Genomic DNA, 17,175 nt, shown 5'->3' with positions numbered 1-17,175 from the left:
GCGAACAGCTGCAGGTTTGCTTTTTTCTTCCAACTGGGAGCGTATTCAGCAGAGCAGGACTGGAAGAAATACACCTTGAGAACCCTCTGTCTCCCTTCTGCCTTCGTATCTCCGATACTGTCGTCCTCACAGCTGGATGTTGTCCACTAGCACCATTTCATGACATCCTGCTGATAAAATAGAGGGAAAAAAGTACTATTAATTCTCTAGGATGTAAAGAACAGCAAGGAGAGTACAACACAAACTAGCTCGAGTCAAAGCGTAACTAAAAAATGCAGTGTTTGTTGTTTAAAACACAGTCTTAAAAGCCACTTTTGGAGAGGAAGGGTTTTCTTTGTTCACTGAGGAATCAAGGGAAAGAAAAAGGTCTGGAACGAGGGTGGTAGCTTCCAACCCTCTCCCTCTGTGAGCAATGAGGGTTGTGAGACACTGGCACAGGTTGCCCAGGGAAGTGGTGGCTGCCCCATCCCTGGAGGTGTTGAAGGCCGCGTTGGTTGAGGCTTTGAGCAACCTAGTCTAGTAGAAGGTGTCCCTGCACAAGGCAGAGGGTTGGAACAGGATGACCTTTAAGGTCCCTCTCATCCCAAACTATTCTATGATTTGGTGTGGAAGAGTAGCCAGTAACTCTACTTTTAATAACTTAGAATCATAGAATCATAGAATAACTAGGTTGGAAGAGACCCACTGGATCATCAAGTCCAACCATTCCTATCAAACACTAAACCATGCCCCTTAGCACCTCGTCCACCCGTGCCTTAAACACCTCCAGGGAAGGTGAGTCAATCACCTCCCTGGGCAGCCTCTGCCAGTGCCCAATGACCCTTTCTGTGAAGAATTTTTTCCTAATGTCCAGCCTGAACCTCCCCTGGTGGAGCTTGAGGCCATTCCCTCTTGTCCTGTCCCCTGGCACTTGGAGGGAGCTGGGCTCTTCTCCCTATCCACATCCTCCTTTCAGGTAGTTGGAGAGAGCAATGAGGTCTCCCCTCAGCCTCCTCTTCTCCAGGCTAAACACCCCCAGCTCTCTCAGCCGCTCCTCTTCTTCTCCAGCCCCCTCACCAGCTTTGTTGCTCTTCTCTGGACTTGCTCCAGAGCCTCAACATCCTTCTTGTGGTGACGGGCCCAGAACTGAACACAGGATTCGAGGAGCGGTCTCACCAGTGCCGAGTACAGAGGGAGAAGAACCTCCCTGGACCTGCTGGTCACGCCGTTTCTGATCCAAGCCAAGATGCCATTGGCCTTCTTGGCCACCTGGGCCCCTTCTGGCTCATGTTCAGTTGCTGTCAACCAACACCCCCAGGTCCTTCTCCTCCAGGCAGCTTTCTAGACAGACTTCTCCCAGTCTGTAGCACTGCACAGGGTTGTTGTGCCCCAAGTGCAGGACCCGGCACTTGGCCTTGTTAAACCTCAGACTTGGAGAGTGCGCTTTGTTTTCTTCATCTATGTTTCATTTTTGAACTATTCAGTTTGTTTTAAAGTCATTGTTCTCATTTGTGTCTCCTGAGAAAGCATCCTGGTGAGCTGCAGGGCTCTCGGTTTACAGGTGGAGCATCGCTGGGAAGCCAGGGGCTGCCAGCTCATCTGAGAAATAATTTGAGCTGTGGCTTGTAGCGGTGTGTTCGTTTACTCTGATAACCTAGATGCTCCCGACAGTGTCCTTTTACCTCCTGTTAGTGTCATCATCCTTTTCACTAACATAAAGTGCTGTCATAGAATAGTTTGAGACGGAAGGGACCTTAAAGTTAATCTAGTTCCACCTCCCTGCCATGGGCAGGGACACCTCCCACTAGATCAGGTGCCCAAGGCTCCATCCAACCTGGCCTTCAACACCTCCAGGGATGGGGCAGCCACAACTTCCCTGGGAAACCTGTTCCAGTGTCTCACCACCCTCATTGTGAAGAAATTCCTCCTTATTTCTAGTCTAAATCTGCCCCTCTCCAGTTTATACCCATTGCCCCTCATCCTATTGTTATGAGCCTTTCGTGTTGGCTACTTTAAGATGATTGTAAATACAAATATTTTTTAACAACTTACAATTAGTTTGTAGTTTCAAATAGTCAGACAAGAGATAGAAAAGCCAACAAAGAGCAAAAGCAAAAATCGCTATAATCTCTTGATAAGAATTGAAATTTTAAAAACCTCCTTTATTCCATTTGCCTGAGTCGTTGCAGTAGGTTTTGAACTGGATGGTGTTCAACAAGGCCAAGTGCCGGGTCCTGCACTTGGGACGCAACAACCTCGAGCAGCTCCAGGCTTGGGGAAGAGTGGCTGGAAAGGTTCCTGGAGGAGAAGGACCTTGGGGTGTTGGTTGGCAGTGGCTGAACAGGAGCCAGCAGTGGCCCAGGTGGCCAAGAAGACCAATGGCATCTTGGCTTGGAGCAGAAACTGTGTGTCCAGCAGGAGAAGGGCAGGGATTGTGCCCCTGGACTTGACGTTATCGAGGCTGCACCTGAAATCCTGTGTTTAGTTTTGGGACCCTCACTCCGCGAAGGACACTGAGAGGCTGGAGCGTGTCCAGAGAAGGGCAATGAAGTTGGTGAAGGGACTGGAGAAAAAGCCTCGTGAGAGACAGCTGAGGGGACTGGGGTTGTTTAGTCTGGAGAAAAGGAGGCTGGGGGGGGACCTCATCACTGCCTACAACTCCCTGGAAGAAGACCGTGGTGAAGTGAGTGTTGGTCTCTTCTCCCAGGTGGCACGTGATAGGACGAGAGGGAATGGCCTCAAGTAGCACCAGGGGAGGTTCAGACTGGACATTAGGAAGAACTTCTTCACCAAGAGGATTCTCAGGCCCTGGCAGAGGGTGTTTGAGTCACCATCCCTGGAGGTCTTGAATAGAAGGGTAGATGAGGTGCTCAGGAATAGTTGTAGACAGGTACAGTGGGACCTGATGATCTCAAAGGTCTTTTCCAACCGAGGGATTCTATGATTACTCACTCTGACCTGTGCCAGCTTTGTATCTTGTTTGTCACTATGCAGTTTAGCCTGAACCACAGAAAACCAGTTCTAACTTTTCTCTATTATGTATGGAATCCTCATCAAAAGGAGAAACTTCTTTTGGCATAACTATAAATTCTATTTCTTAATATCACAGAGCTTTGGAGCTTTCCATATAATTATTGGTTATCTCTGTGTGCTAAGCCTTTATAGCTTTTTTCATGTGTTCAAAGTCCATTTTTGAAATTTACTTCTGACGATTAAAAGCATCCTAATATGAAACGGTCTTTAGCAAACACTAACTATGTGTTAGCTCCACACGCTATAATTAGGTTCAGCAAATCGTAACATTTTTTAGCAGATGGGATTATTTTTTCCTCCTTAAAACATAAGGAACTGGATTCAGTAAACGCCTATTAACGCCACCTTGGATTTATGGAGTTGGAAGACCCAATAGCACTGACAGCAAAAGGTGCTGAGCCCTATCCACTCTTAACTTCAACTTCTGCCGAAGCCATAAGATTAGACCTAGATGTAATGAAAAATATTCTAATAATTAGCGTTAATTACTGCTATGTTGTTCTTGAAATTTGAAAAAAATACGTAGGTAACGACATGGAAAGCTGCTTTTTTATTGACAAGAATATCGAGAAATGGATAAATGTGCAGACTTCAGTTAACACCGAGTTCAATATGAGCATTTGAAAGATGTTATGCAAATTAGTCTTGATGTGCTATACATAATTATTAATTCTTTTTTTCTTTCAAGATAGCTCATTTATGTAATTGTCCCGTAATCGTAGGTCATTCATTTCAAAGGGTTTAACTTTGGTTCCTTTGAAGGCAATAACAGTGCCCCTGCTGATTTTGAGGTTAAAAAATCTAAGAATTCTGGAAGAATGGTTTATAGTCAGCGCCAACTTGTGTCTTTCTCTTCTAATAATTTACAGCACTGAGTGGAAATCCTTGGAGATTTCAACATAGAATAGTTTGGGATGGAAGGGACCTTTAAGATCATCCAGTTCCAACCTCCTGCCATGGGCAGGGACACCTCCTGCTGGATCAGGTTGCCCAAGGCCCCATCCAACCTGGCCTTGAACATTTCCAGGGATGGGGCAGCCACAGCTTCCCAGGGCAACCTGGGCCAGTGTCTCACCACTCTCATCGTGAAAAAAAATCCTCCTTATTTCTAGTCTAAATCTGTCCCTCTCCAGTTTATACCCATTGCCCCTCGTCCTCTCCCTACAAGCTTTTGTAAAAAGCCCCTCCCCAGCGTTTTTGTAGCCCCTTTCAGTTACTGGAAGGTCGCTCTAAGGTCTCCCCGGAGCCTTCTCCTCTCCAGGCTGAACAACCCCAACTCTCTCACCCTGTCCTCAGAGCAGAGCTGCTCCAGCCCTCGGATCATCCTTGTAGCCTCCTCTGGACCTGTTCCAACAGCTCTGTATCCTTCTTTTGTTGAGGATTCCATAACTGGACAGAGTAGTCCAGATGAGGTCTCAGAAAAGAGGAATAGAGGGGCAGTGTCCCCTCCCTTGACCTGCTGGCCACTCTTCTTCTGTTGCAGCCTAGGACATGGTTGGCCTTCTGGACTGCAAGCACGCATTGCCTGCTCCTCTCGAGCTTCTCATGGACCAGCCCCCCTGAGCCCTTCTCTGCAAGGCTGCTCTCAATCGCATCATCCCCCATCCTCTATTGAAATAGGGAGTTGACCCGACCCAGGTGTAGCAGCTACACTTGGCCTTGTTGAACCTCATGAGGTTCACGCAGCTCCCCTTCTCCAGCTTGTCCGGATCCCTCTGGATTGACATCCCATCCTTCTGGTGTGGCAACTGCACCACTCAGCTTGGTGTCATCTGCAAACGTGCACTCAATCTCACTGTCTATATCATTGATGAAGCCACTTGTGTGGCCTCCTCTTCTTCTAAGAATTTACAGCATTGAGTGGCAATCCTTGGGGGTTTCAACATGCTTTATTTTTGGCTAAAGGTTGAAGGAAAGAACTTCTTATGCAGTTTGCCCTTTGCTAGGATATCAAGGTGCTGAATGCTTCTTTTCTTTCTCAAGGAAGATACCACAATAAATGAAAGAAACTAAAAAAAGCCTTATAAATTGATTGGAATGATGTGATTTAGCCCACTGGATAATTCTTCTCTATAGAGAAGTTTTATCCCATGACGTGCGTTTCTCTTTTGTTAACTTCTCATGTGTCCTTCGCAGTTTAAAATGAAAGGTAATTACTATTCTATTTCCAAGAAAAGAATATTAGAATAGTAACTACTTTTCTAATGAAATGTTTGATTGAAAGAAGTAAGTGTTCATTTGAGAGAAAAGAAATGAGTCTTCGGTTTCTTATGAACAGTGAGATATTTCTGTAAGAAAAGGAATTCATTGTTGTGTAAGAACAGGTTCCACAGATTTTCTAGTCACGGGGGAATGAAATATAACATAGAATCATAGCATCGTTTTGGTTGGAAGGGACCTTAAAGATCATCCAGTTCCAACCCCCTTGCCATGGGCAGGGACACCTCCCACCAGACCAGGCTGCTCAAGTCCCCATCCAACTTGACCTTCATCACTTCCAGGGATGAGGCAGCCACAACTTCCCTGGGCAACCTGCGCCCACGCGTCGCTACCATCGTTGTGAAGAATTTCTTCCTAATATCTAAACTAAATCTTCCCCCTTCCAACTTAAAGCCATTGACCCTTGTTCTAATACTCCATGTCTTTGTCAAAAGTCATAGAATCACCAGGTTGGAAAAGACCTCTTAGATCATCGAGTCCCTCCCCAGCTTTCTTGGCGGCCCCTTCAGATATTGGAAGGTCGCTATAAAGTCTCCTTGGAGCCTTCTCCAGGCTGAACAACCCCGGCTCTCTCAGCCTGTGCTCGTAGCAGAGATGCTCTATTCCTCTGATCACGTTTGTTGGCCTCTTCTGGGACCATTCCAACAGTTCCATATTCTTCTTCTCTTGGGGATTCCAGAAATGAAGGACTTGATTACGAAACAGGAAAGAAATAGGTTCCTGCAGCCTGAATTGTCACAGTTTAGATGTCTGCTGACATTTATTGCTGCTCATATGTACAGTAAGTGTACAAAGCTGCCTTACTCACGGGTTCTTCGTGGGTAAATCAGCTGCTCGGTGAGATGAGAAATTTTATCTTTATTTTTCATGTTAGTATAATACGTAGAAATCTGACCTGAATATTTTATTTGTTTCTGTTTGGAGGATCTGATTATCAACGCGTCTTGTATTTCTTCATTAATTCCCAGCACCCTTCGCACTATTCTCTTTGTGTATTTGGAGAATCCTCCCTTTTTTTTTTTGTTCCTTCTCACTGGAATCTCAGCTGTGACTTGTCTGCTGCCTACATGGGTGAAGTTCTTTTCCACTATTTGGAGAAGGACAATGAAGCTGATGAAGGGGCTAGAGAAGAAGCCTTATGAGAGGCAACAGAGGGAACTGGGATTGTTTAGCCTGGAGAAAAGGGGGCTGAGGGGAGACCTTCTCACTCTCTGCCAGTACCTGAAAGGAGGTTGTAGCCAGGTGGGTGTTGGCCTCTTCTCCAAAGGGAATAGGTGATAGGACTAGAGGGAATGGCCTCAAGTCACACCAGGGGAGGTTCAGATTAGACATCAGGAAAAATTTCTTCACAGAAAGGGTCCTCGGGCCCTGTCAGAGGCTGCCCAGGGAGGTGGTTGGGTCCTCATCCCTGGAGGTATTTAAAAGACGGGTAGGTCTGTTGCTCAGGGATTTGGTTTTGTAGTGGACCAGTAAGGCTGGACTCGATGATCTCAAAAATCTTTTCCAACCGAGCAATTCTATGAGTCCTTAAATATTAAGGATTTTTGAATGAAATAAGATAGGAGAAAAGTATGCCAAGTGTGGAGGAAGAGGAAAAGCTTTCTAGTTCTCTGGGGGTCAACCAAGTGCTGAGTGATTGAGCGATTTGGTCTGTTGCTTCTGTCTGTGGAGCAAACCTCACATCCGTCCAACAGGCCGGTTCATCTGAAAAAAATCTATTCAGCGAAACTGCATTTTTGTTCTGCTGTGGGGCGTGGAGAAATTAGTGTAGAGTCTTTCTTCTAAGTATCTACATCTGCTGTGGCTCAGCCTTAGCTTCCTGATGAGCATACAACTACCAGATGTTATTTGAAGAGTTGGCAGCTGGGTAGCACGGCCAAGGTTTGATTGCTAGGCAGTATCGCTTGTCAAAATATACGAGCAATGCTAATGGTACTCGGCATTCCGTATTTTTTTAACTCCGCAGTCTTAAACCCAGAAGTAACGCAATGAAACTGTCGCATCGGCAGGAATATAGCAAGCTCTGTTGCATTGAATGAAAATGGCATCAACAGGGAACACCTGTCTTGTTTGTAAAATTGGTAGTTGTGGTGTTTTTCTCATCATTCAAATTGCTTTCGGATGGTTCTGCATTTCTCTCTCAAATCTTACAGTTGGCGTGAAGTATAAAACACTAAAGCAGTTGTTTGCGACGCCAGAAGACAATGGAAGAGTAATAAAATATTTACATGGCGATACAATAAAACATGTCAGTTCTTGGCAGGAAAAAAAAAAGATTTTAAGCAATATTTTTGTTTGCTAGGTTATTGAAGGAAACGTTTTGTAAGTGCTTTTTTGAAGACAATCCTTAAGCCTTGGAAACTGAGATGTGGAAGCGGTGTCTGCCCTCAGATGATGATCCATAAATACACGTTCATCCTAAGGCAAATAACTATCCTCGTTATAGCTGACCAGTTCCAAGATTCTATTTAAAAAGTCTGTAATTTCACTGAACTCCAGATTTATACATAGAATGAAAGTGGCTGTTTTCATTCTGTGGGGAGAATTGGCAAGGATTTTTTTTTTTTTTCCAGAAGGCTTAATTTATCTTGATTTCTGACCTTGATTCTCTTTAATTGTAATTTTTGGGCAGCTGGGCAAAATAAATTATATGTCAAATTCAGTGTTGTAACACCAGCTCAGTCTTTTTCCCCCCATCCAAGTGCACTTGGGCCTCTCTCTAGAGTCTGACAATCAACTAGTCTTCTTGAAACAAGTGGGACTGTGAGTGAAAAACTTGTTGATGTTCCCTAGTGTTCAGAGATAGCAGTTTTACAACACAGCTAGACATACTACAAAGGAGTCCAACCATTCCTATCAAATACTAATCCATGCCCCTCAGCATTTCATCCACCTGTCTTTTAAACCTCTCCAGGGAAGGGGACTCAACCACCTCCCTGCGCAGCCTCTGCCAGTGCCCAATGACCCTTTCCATGAAATATTTTTTCCTAATGTCCAGCCTGAACCTCTCCTGGTGGAGCTTGAGGCCATTCCCTCTTGTCCTGTCCCCTGTCCCTTGGGAGAAGAGCCCAGCACCCTCCTCTCCACAACCTCCTTTCAGGGAGTTGTAGAGAGCAATGAGGTCTCCCCTCAGCCTCCTCTTCTCCAGGATAAACACCCCCAGGTTCCTCATATGCTCCTCTTGTTCTCCAGCCCCTTCACCAGCTTTATTGCTCTTCTCTGGACTCGCTCCAGAGCCTCAACATCCTTCTTGTGGTGAGGGGCCCACAACTGAACACAGGATTCGAGGAGCGGTCTCAGGGAGGGAGAAGAACCTCCCTGGCCCTGCTGGCCACGCCGTTTCTGATCCAAGCCAAGATGCCATTGGCCTTCTTGGCCACCTGGGCCCCTGCTGGCTCCTGTTCAACCAACCCCCCCAGGTCCCTCTCCTCCAGGCAGTTTCCAGCCAGACTTCTCCTAGTCTGTAGCTGCTCAGGGTTGTTGTGCCCCAAGTGCAGGACCCGGCATTTGGCCTTGTTAAACCTCATGCCATTGGTCTCAGCCCAGGGGTCCAGGCTGTTCAGATCCCTGTGGAGCCTCCCGACCCTCCAGCAGATCCACGCGTCCACCCAGCTCAGTGTCATCCGCAAACTTGCTCAGGGTGCACTCGATGCCTTCATCCAGGTCATTGATGAAGACATTGAACAGGGCTCGCTCTCTTTTCAGAAAAGAATCCTTTGTCCATCGCTCCTGTTTACCAGTATTAACTCTAAGTCCTCCTGGTTTTACCCACTGTGGGTTGGTGGGCGCGTGATATTATTAGACACGACAGTCTTTCTGCCTGGTGGCACCACCAGAGATGAACCTGTCAGGAACGTCTCTGCCGACAAATATTGCTCAAAGGTCTTTCTGTCAGATAACTTGACATTTGCTCACAAACTATGACTAACGTTGCCTCTTAAAACACTCTCTATGTTTATTTTATAGGCCATATGGCTCAAACTGGCTTGGTGTTGTATAGGTGTGAAAGAAAATCTGGATAGATTTAATTACTTTGGACTTCTGAGCTTTAAAGTAAAAAGTTTCCATGGTAATGTAACTACTGTGTTATGTTTTATATATTTTTTCCCAATTTCGCCTGGTTATTCGTAGATTATTCTGAAAAATAAAAGATATTCTCAGGAAAAATATCTAAATAATTAATTCTGTAAAATTATTGTTGTGCGTATTGTACCTAAAACTAGATTTGATGTTTGTGCCTGTCAGGAGCTGAGAGATTTCACCTAAAGGTTTTGCTGATGGATCCCTGGTAGCCTGTGAATATATATCTTCCCACTCTAGTGGGATCTTTGTTGAATAGTTATTAGAATCTGAATTAATAATTCTCACTAATGAGTTAGTCTCTTTTCCCTTTGTAGTCAGTTTTACGCTTGGTAGGTCAGCAGTGTGCTCAGGTGGCCAAGAAGGTCAGCGGTGTCTGATAAAAGCCAAGACACGGGAAATGGCCTCAAGTTGCACCAGGGGAGGCTCAGATTAGACATCAGGAGGAATTTCTTCACCAAAAGGGTTCTCAGGCCCCGGTAGAGGGTGCTCAGGGAGGTGGTGGAGTCACCATCCCTGGAGGGGTTTTAAAGGATGGGTCGATGAGGTGCTCAGGGATACGGTTTAGTAGTGGGCAGGTATGGTTGGACTTGATGTTCTCAAAGGTCTTTTCCAACCAAGCAATTCTATGATTCTATGTGTTACAAATGGTACGTATACAAAATAGTAGATAAGAACCTTTCAGATGAGTAGAGGGTTTAGAAGTGACTGAGCTAGCAGTTTCCCTTTACAGGAGCTCTCATTCCGTGAAGTGATGGCTGTGCTAAACGTGGCACGTGGTAAGAAAATCTAAATCTTTTTGAGCACGGTTTCCTTAAATTATTATTTGACGTGCTAAACGTATTTTACTGCAGACCTGGTGTAGGTTTTCTTGAAGGAGCAGGAATCGAATTCCTGCGTGGCTCCTTCTGGAACTGTAATGCAGGAATTTTGCTTGGAGGATGATGCAGCCTGGGTGTTTAAAATACAATGCAGGTCTGCCTTTTGTGTGCCCTTAATCTGAAACCGGGTGCTGCGTCAGTTTAGATCGACTTGGCGTTCCGGCGTCTGATAAAGGATTGTATGGACTCGTTCTTAGTGATGCTTTTTGTCGTACAATCAGCAATTAAAATATTAGTGAAGCGTGATATAAGCCGTGCAGGGCTTGCAGTTCGGATATAAATATGCCGTCGGTGGAAAATGTAATACAAAGAAATAAGAAAGCAAGGAATGTACACACAAGCGTGTTTCTTAGCTCAATTTAAATGAACCCATGCATAAACTGGGAGAGTTTGAAGGTGGCTGTTAGCTCTATCCTGATTTTTACCTTCGAGCAAACTGAAAAATGATCTGTGATGCTCAAACGTGGTTATTTTTGGCAGCCAATATCCATTTCCTATTCACATAGCAACTGGTGGCAACTAAAAATAATCCTGTTTTAGTATCAGCTAAGGATCTGGTCACGTTTGGCACACGAAGAATACGCACGAATAAAATTGAGGATCCCCTCGTGCTGCTATTTCGTTCGAGCCCACTCATCAAGCTTCGTTTGCTGCCATTCGAAAGCTATTCAAAAGCTATTAACTGGCAGGACTGAGAGAGCCGCAGTGCAGCAGCACACCTCAGCGCTGGAAGAATGTGGCTGCAAGTGCACACCAATTAAATCTTTCTATTCCTGGGGATGTGGGATTAGGAACGGTGTCAATCAACGGGGCGACAATAGCACGTGCGGTAGTCGTGGCTCAAGATGCACCGAGGTTTATTGTAACTCCAGCTGTCGGGAGAGGACGACTTGGAGGCTTCTGCAAGATCCTGGAACAGAAACTACGTTAAATAATGTATTCTGAGGTATACTGGATACCTGAGGAAGGGCTCTAAATAATGCATTTTCCGGGCACGGCAGTTGTAGCGGAGGAGAATGCTGAAACCTGTAGCAAGGCTACAGCCTGAGATGAAAGAATGTCTCATTACCATTTTATCAAGTGCTGTAAGTAGCAAAATGGTTATTTTGATTTTAAACCTGTCGTGTTTCCTTCTCTAAGGTGTGTCTTTTTAATGCGTATGCAAAAAACTCGATGGCAGATGCTGCATGATGTCAACGTAGCGGTCGGGGAGTCGTTACTTTGCATGTGAATATGCAGGCAGAGCACAGTGTTTCTTTTTCTCCTCTGTTCAGAGGCAACTTCATTGTGTGCGTGATAAAGCTCTCATTCTCAAGTTCATGCTGATCCATTTTTAAAACTTCTGTTTAAATCAGTCACCAAAGAAAATGATATCCTAAGAAAAAATGTCATTTATAGCGTTATGTTAAAGATACCTATAAGGACAACCTCGGACACGGCTCTTGCTCTGTATAAGGGCAATAAAAATTAAAATAGCTTCATAATTATTAGGATGTATCATCATTTATTGTACATCTAGCTCTTGTATCCTGTCCATATCGGAATATTTAGCGATTTGATGCCACAGACTGAAAAAAAAGAATTGAACTTTTAACCTTGAATCGTGCAAGCTGCCTCTTCAAGGACTGAAATTAGGATCTACGCTAAATGCATCGATTCAATGCAGAGCAAATTCCTACCAGCATGGGTTTTGTCTGTCTATCCAGGCTGCTTCTCTTCCTAGCTGCACATTTTTTGAGCTTTTTGGGTTTTGCCTTTTAAAAGCATCCAGGGTTTGAGTGGCAATGGCTGGGTTGACATCAGAAAAATGAATTATTCTTTAGCGACTTGGACAGGCAGTAGTAGTTTGTTAGCCGTGAGTACTTTTTACTGCAGGACTTGGGAAACTTCAGCTTTCTAGGGATTATGTCCCTGTTTTTTACATGAGAAATAGCAAACTGCTGCGAAAGGTTTTATCCGCAGACTGTGATCTTTGATGACTGAAGCGTAGCAAGGACGTTTCTCAAACTGGTTTGAAAACGCTGGTTCTTTGCTATTTTAATATGAAATAAAGGTGCCCTGGAAGGATTTCAAGGAGAAATGATTTACGAGGGTTTCTCCTTGTCTGGAGTCGATAGGATGTGTGTATAAGCCACTTTTAAAACTGAAGGGGGTTACAAGCCTGAATTCCCTGCTCATGTAGAGAAGCACAGGTTGGTTTTACCGCATCGCTTTAAGGCTGCGTTCTAAGGACAAGTTTTTGAGCTTGTCATCAGATCTGATAAATGCAAATAAGGAAGGTATCAGAAAAAGTATCATTCAGTCTTTATTTGCTTTGGAATTACTTTCTGGAAGTCAAACTGTAGTGAATGTAAATGGGCATGTGTGTGTTTAATAGCGTATTAAATATGTGACTGTGAAACTGGAGGCTCCTTTAATTGGAAAGCGATCAGGATGACCCTGAGGGGTTCTCATTAAAAGGAAGGCAACGCTGACTACTTGTGATGCTCGCTGCATTGCTTAGAGGGCAGGGATGAACGACTAGAAAACAGCAGAGGGAAGGTGAATGTACAGCATTAGTTTTGGCCAGATTATTTATTTCCTCTTCTCCAAATCTGCAATTTATTAATTTTTTTACTGTGTTTTAGCACATAGCACTTTTCCTTCCAAATAACGTGCTTGAGGAGGCAACGGGTGCTGGCTGGAGTTGGTCAAAAGGGTTTTTTACCGCCTGTGCCTCTCCATGTAGACGTGGGAAATGTGATTCCATCTTTACCTTTAATTAAAGGTGGAGAAACACCCTCTGTGATCCCCCCCCGGACATTATCCTCTGGCTTTATGTGCCCATAGGTTGATGATGTTTGTGTTTGGCAGGCGGGTGGGATCCAATACGGGCCAGGGCTTCGTGCAGGGTGGCAGCACCACTGATGTTCAGATATCTACTGAGAGCAGCTGGACCTCACAGCGGTTGGGATGTGACTTTTCATACCTTGCTTTGGTTTTAATCCATTCCATCCATGGTTTTGGTGTCGGAAGGAAAAGACGTTGAACCAGAGGAAGTGGGTTTGCCAAGCGCGGTGTCTCGGTCTAATCTAGGGAGAGGGGAAGTACCTAAAAGACATAAAAGATATCTCGCCTGGGGAGTGTTGGTTGGCAGTGGCTCAATGTGAGCCAGCAGTGGCCCAGGTGGCCAAGAAGGCCAGTGGCATCTTGGCTTGGATCAGAAACGGCGTGACCAGCAGGTCCAGGGAGAAATTTGTGCCCCTGGACTTGGCATTGGTGAGGTCACATCTTGAATCCTGGGTTCAGTTTTGGGGCCCTCACTTCAAGAAAGACTTTGAGGGCTTGAAGCGAGTCCAGAGAAGGGCAACAAAGGTGGTGGAGGGGTTGGAGAACAAGAGTTATGAGAGGTGGTTGAGAGAACGGGGGTTGTTTAGCCTGGAGAATAGGAGGCTGAGTGGAGACCTTAACACTGTCTACAGGTCCCTGAAAGAGGTTGTAGAGGTGGGTGTTGGTCTCTTCTCCCAAATGACAGGTGATAGAATGAGAGGAAATGGACTCAGGTTACACCAGGGAAGGTTCCGATTGGACATCAGGAAAAACTTCTTCACTGAAAGGGCTTTCGTACACAAGAAGAGGCTGCCCAGGGAGGTGGTAGAGTCCCCATCCCTGGAGGTATTTAAAAGATGGGTAGGTGTACTCAGGGATGGGTTAGTAGTGGACAGGTATGGTTGGACTCAGTGATCTCAAAGGTCTTTTCCAATCAAGTGATTCTATAAACGGCTCCTTAAAGCTAGTGTTTTATAGAATCATATAATCACTAGATTGGAAAGGACCCACCGGATCATCGAGTCCAACCATTCCTGTCAATCACTAATCCATGTCCCTCAGCGCCTCGTCCACCTGTGCCTTAAACCCCTCGAGGGAAGGCGACTCAGCCCCCTCCCTGGGCAGCCTTATGAGCCGTAGTGTTCTGTGCTGAGATTTTGCATGTGTTTGCACTTTGGATTTTTTAATCTCTACAGGGTTTAAACTTAGAGATCTGAGCTGAGAAGGGCTTTTGCTGTTCTTCTACTGCATTAGTACGATTTTACTGATATCCTTGCTTTCCTTTCAGTGCACTGCTCTCACTAGGAGGATGTAAAAATGAGACAGAACAAGAGGGAATGGCCTCGAGCTCCACCAGGGGAGGTTTAAGCTGGACATTAGGAAAAAATTCTTCACGGAAAGGGTCATTGGGCACTGGAACAGGCTGCCCAGGGAGGTGGTTGAGTCCCCTTCCCTGGAGGTGTTTAAGGGACGGGTGGACGAGGTGCTAAGGGACATGGTTTAGTGGTTGATGGGAATGGTTGGACTCGATGATCCAGTGGGTCCTTTCCAACCTGGTGATTCTCATGTTGTCACTCCTAGTGCCCATCTCCTTTTTTTCCATCCAACTATCATTGCTGAGAGCTGGCCCTGCCTGTGCTAGCAGCTTCTCCTTGGCAATCAGCTAGCGTAAGCTCTGTAGGAGAGACAGTAGTAGTACGTAGGAGAGCACCACGTGTTATCTGCCAGCTGCTGGGTACCATTTGATTTCCATGATTAGTGTGACAGACTGCACAAATTAACATAATTTTGCAAATTAGGCAGCACCTTACTGCTATCTTCTCTCCCTCGTATATCTGGTTATGACATAAATACAATTTGCATCTTATAGCTGTGTTTTTCCACCTGTACGTTGGGCTTTTTCTAAGGGATCTGTAAAAGTAACTAAGAAAAAACCAATACTTTAAGCAGGAGGCTTAAATTCATTATTTGAGTCTGATTTCTGCTACTAATGCTGTGGAGGTGCATCAATGTGAACAGAATTAAAACCTTGCTAAGGAGTTAGAGTCACAGCAGCTGAAAGTCTGAGCCAAGTGAATTTATTCAAATATTAGGATCATCAAATCCGAATATCAGAGTCTACTGCCATTCTTTCAGGATTATCCGTGTTTCTGGTTTCTTTATCTCTGTTGCATGAATTAAGAGACACTGAGTTGTGCTTTGTTACAGACCAGTACTTACAGAGGTCTTGGGTGGAAATACTAATGAGATGTTTATTGGTGAATTAATTCAGAGTTTGAAACAAACGCAAAAGAAATATAATTAGACCGCATTAACGCATCGTATCATAGAATAGTTTGGGTTGGAAGGGACCTTAAAGATTATCCAGCTGCAACCCCATGAATCACAGAATCACAGAACAACCAGGTTGGAAGAGATCCACCGGATCATCGAGTCCAACCATTCATCCAACACCTCCATGGACAGGGTATGTCCCATTAGAAGAGGCTGCCCAAGGCCACAACACTTCCAGGGAAGTGCCAAGGGATTCAGCTGCTCTCTTATCATGGAATCATAGAATCACCAGGTTGGAAGAGACCCACCGGATCATCGAGTCCAACCGTTCCTATCAAACACTAAACCATGTCCCTCAGCACCTCGTCCACCCGTCCCTTAAACCCCTCCAGGGAAGGTGACTCAACCACCTCCTGGGGCAGCCTCTGCCAGTGCCCAAGGACCCTTGCTGTGAAAAATTCTTTCCTAATGTTCAGCCTGAACCTCCCCTGGCGGAGCTTGAGGCCATTCCGTCTTGTCCTGTCCCCTGTCCCTTGGGAGAAGAGCCCAGCTCCCTCCTCTCCACAACCTCCTTTAAAGGAGTTGTAGAGAGCAATGAGATCTCCCCTCAGCCTCCTCCTCTCCAGGCTAAACACCCCTTCTGAGGCTGCAGACCTTATGCAGCCTGGAGACGACTGGGAGGAGTTGAGATGTGATATGGTAGTTTTATTTTACAGAGGATGGGGACTTGAACTTGATTCTCCCATGGACGAGGAGGCAATACTGTAGGTGCAACATGCGATACCTTCGTGTCAGATTTCTTCCTGTGAGACAACCTGTGAAAATTTCATCTGTGTTTCAACAGAGCGAGTTGCAGTAAGTGAGACTGAATAAGAAGAGGAGCCTGAACAGGAAAAAGGATGACTTCTAGTAGGTCTGCAATCCAGGAACCCTTTTCCCTCATGACAGTATCCATGCAGCGTTTGTGATGAAGTAAATGTGACACCTAATTGCTCTGTTGCACTGGAGGTTTAGTGAGGCGAGAGCGTTAGCAAAACAGTCCAAGTGTTTTCCCCTTCCCGTGAACAGGATTTCATCTGTTCCAGGTTGAGTAGGAGGTGGTATTCATTTATTTAGTTGATTTATATGGCATCCCAGAGAATCTCCATGTTGTCTCGGACATCCTCTGCCACTGCTGAGGAGCTCAAGTCAAAATTCCACAGGTGGAAGGAAGGAGAACTGTAAGCGTAAGGAGGAGGTCTGTACTGTTCCCTATTTCATAGAATCATAGAATAACCAGGTTGGAAGAGACCCACCGGATCATCGAGTCCAACCATTCCTATCAAACACTAAACCATGTCCCTCAGCACCTCGTCCACCCGTCCCTTAAACACCTCCAGGGAAGGTGACTCAACCTCCTCCCTGGGCAGCCTGTTCCAGTGCCCAATGACCCTTTCCGTGAAATATTTTTTCCTAATGTTCAGCCTGAACCTCCCCTGGTGGAGCTTGAGGCCATTCCCTCTCGTCCTGTCCCCTGTCACTTGGGAGAAGAGGCCAGCACCCTTCTCTCCACAACCTCCTTTCAGGGAGTTGTAGAGAGCAATGAGGTCTCCCCTCAGCCTCCTCTTCTCCAGGCTAAACACCCCCAGCTCTCTCTGCTGCTCCTCATAAGACCTGCTCTCTAGGTTGGAAAGGGTCTTTAAGATCATCAAGCCAAACCATATCTCTCTACTACTAAACCATATCCCTAAGCACCTCATCTGTTAAATACCTCCAGGGATGGTGAGTGAACCACCACCCTGGGCAGCCTCTACCAGTGCTTGAGAACCTTTTCAGTGAAGAAATTTTTCCTGATGTCTGATCTGAACCTGCCCTGGTTCAGCTTGAGGCCATTTCCTCTCATCCTATCGCCTGTCGCTTG

At 45.5% G+C, this 17,175-nt stretch overlaps 1 protein-coding gene across 3 annotated transcripts in view; it reads left to right on the top strand.

Moving 5' to 3' along the window:
- The window catches only part of MYO16 (myosin XVI), a 303,016-nt gene that overhangs the window by 24,333 nt on the left and 261,508 nt on the right, over positions 1-17,175 (top strand). For 2 of the 3 annotated variants that reach the window (XM_069883453.1, XM_069883454.1), the window contains exon 1: positions 10,856-11,278. The exons of the other annotated variant lie outside the window; for it this stretch is intronic. In XM_069883453.1, coding sequence (XP_069739554.1) covers positions 11,251-11,278 — 28 coding nt within the window. In that variant the 5' untranslated portion in view covers positions 10,856-11,250. Of the gene's footprint in view, positions 1-10,855; positions 11,279-17,175 lie in introns of those variants that run through there. 3 annotated transcript variants of the gene reach the window in all.

This window comes from Phaenicophaeus curvirostris, chromosome 1 (genome assembly GCF_032191515.1).
Source record: "Phaenicophaeus curvirostris isolate KB17595 chromosome 1, BPBGC_Pcur_1.0, whole genome shotgun sequence".
NCBI lineage: Eukaryota > Metazoa > Chordata > Aves > Cuculiformes > Cuculidae > Phaenicophaeus > Phaenicophaeus curvirostris.
The sequence above is the reverse complement of the archived record's forward strand: the minus strand, read 5'-3'. Positions and strand labels throughout refer to the sequence as shown.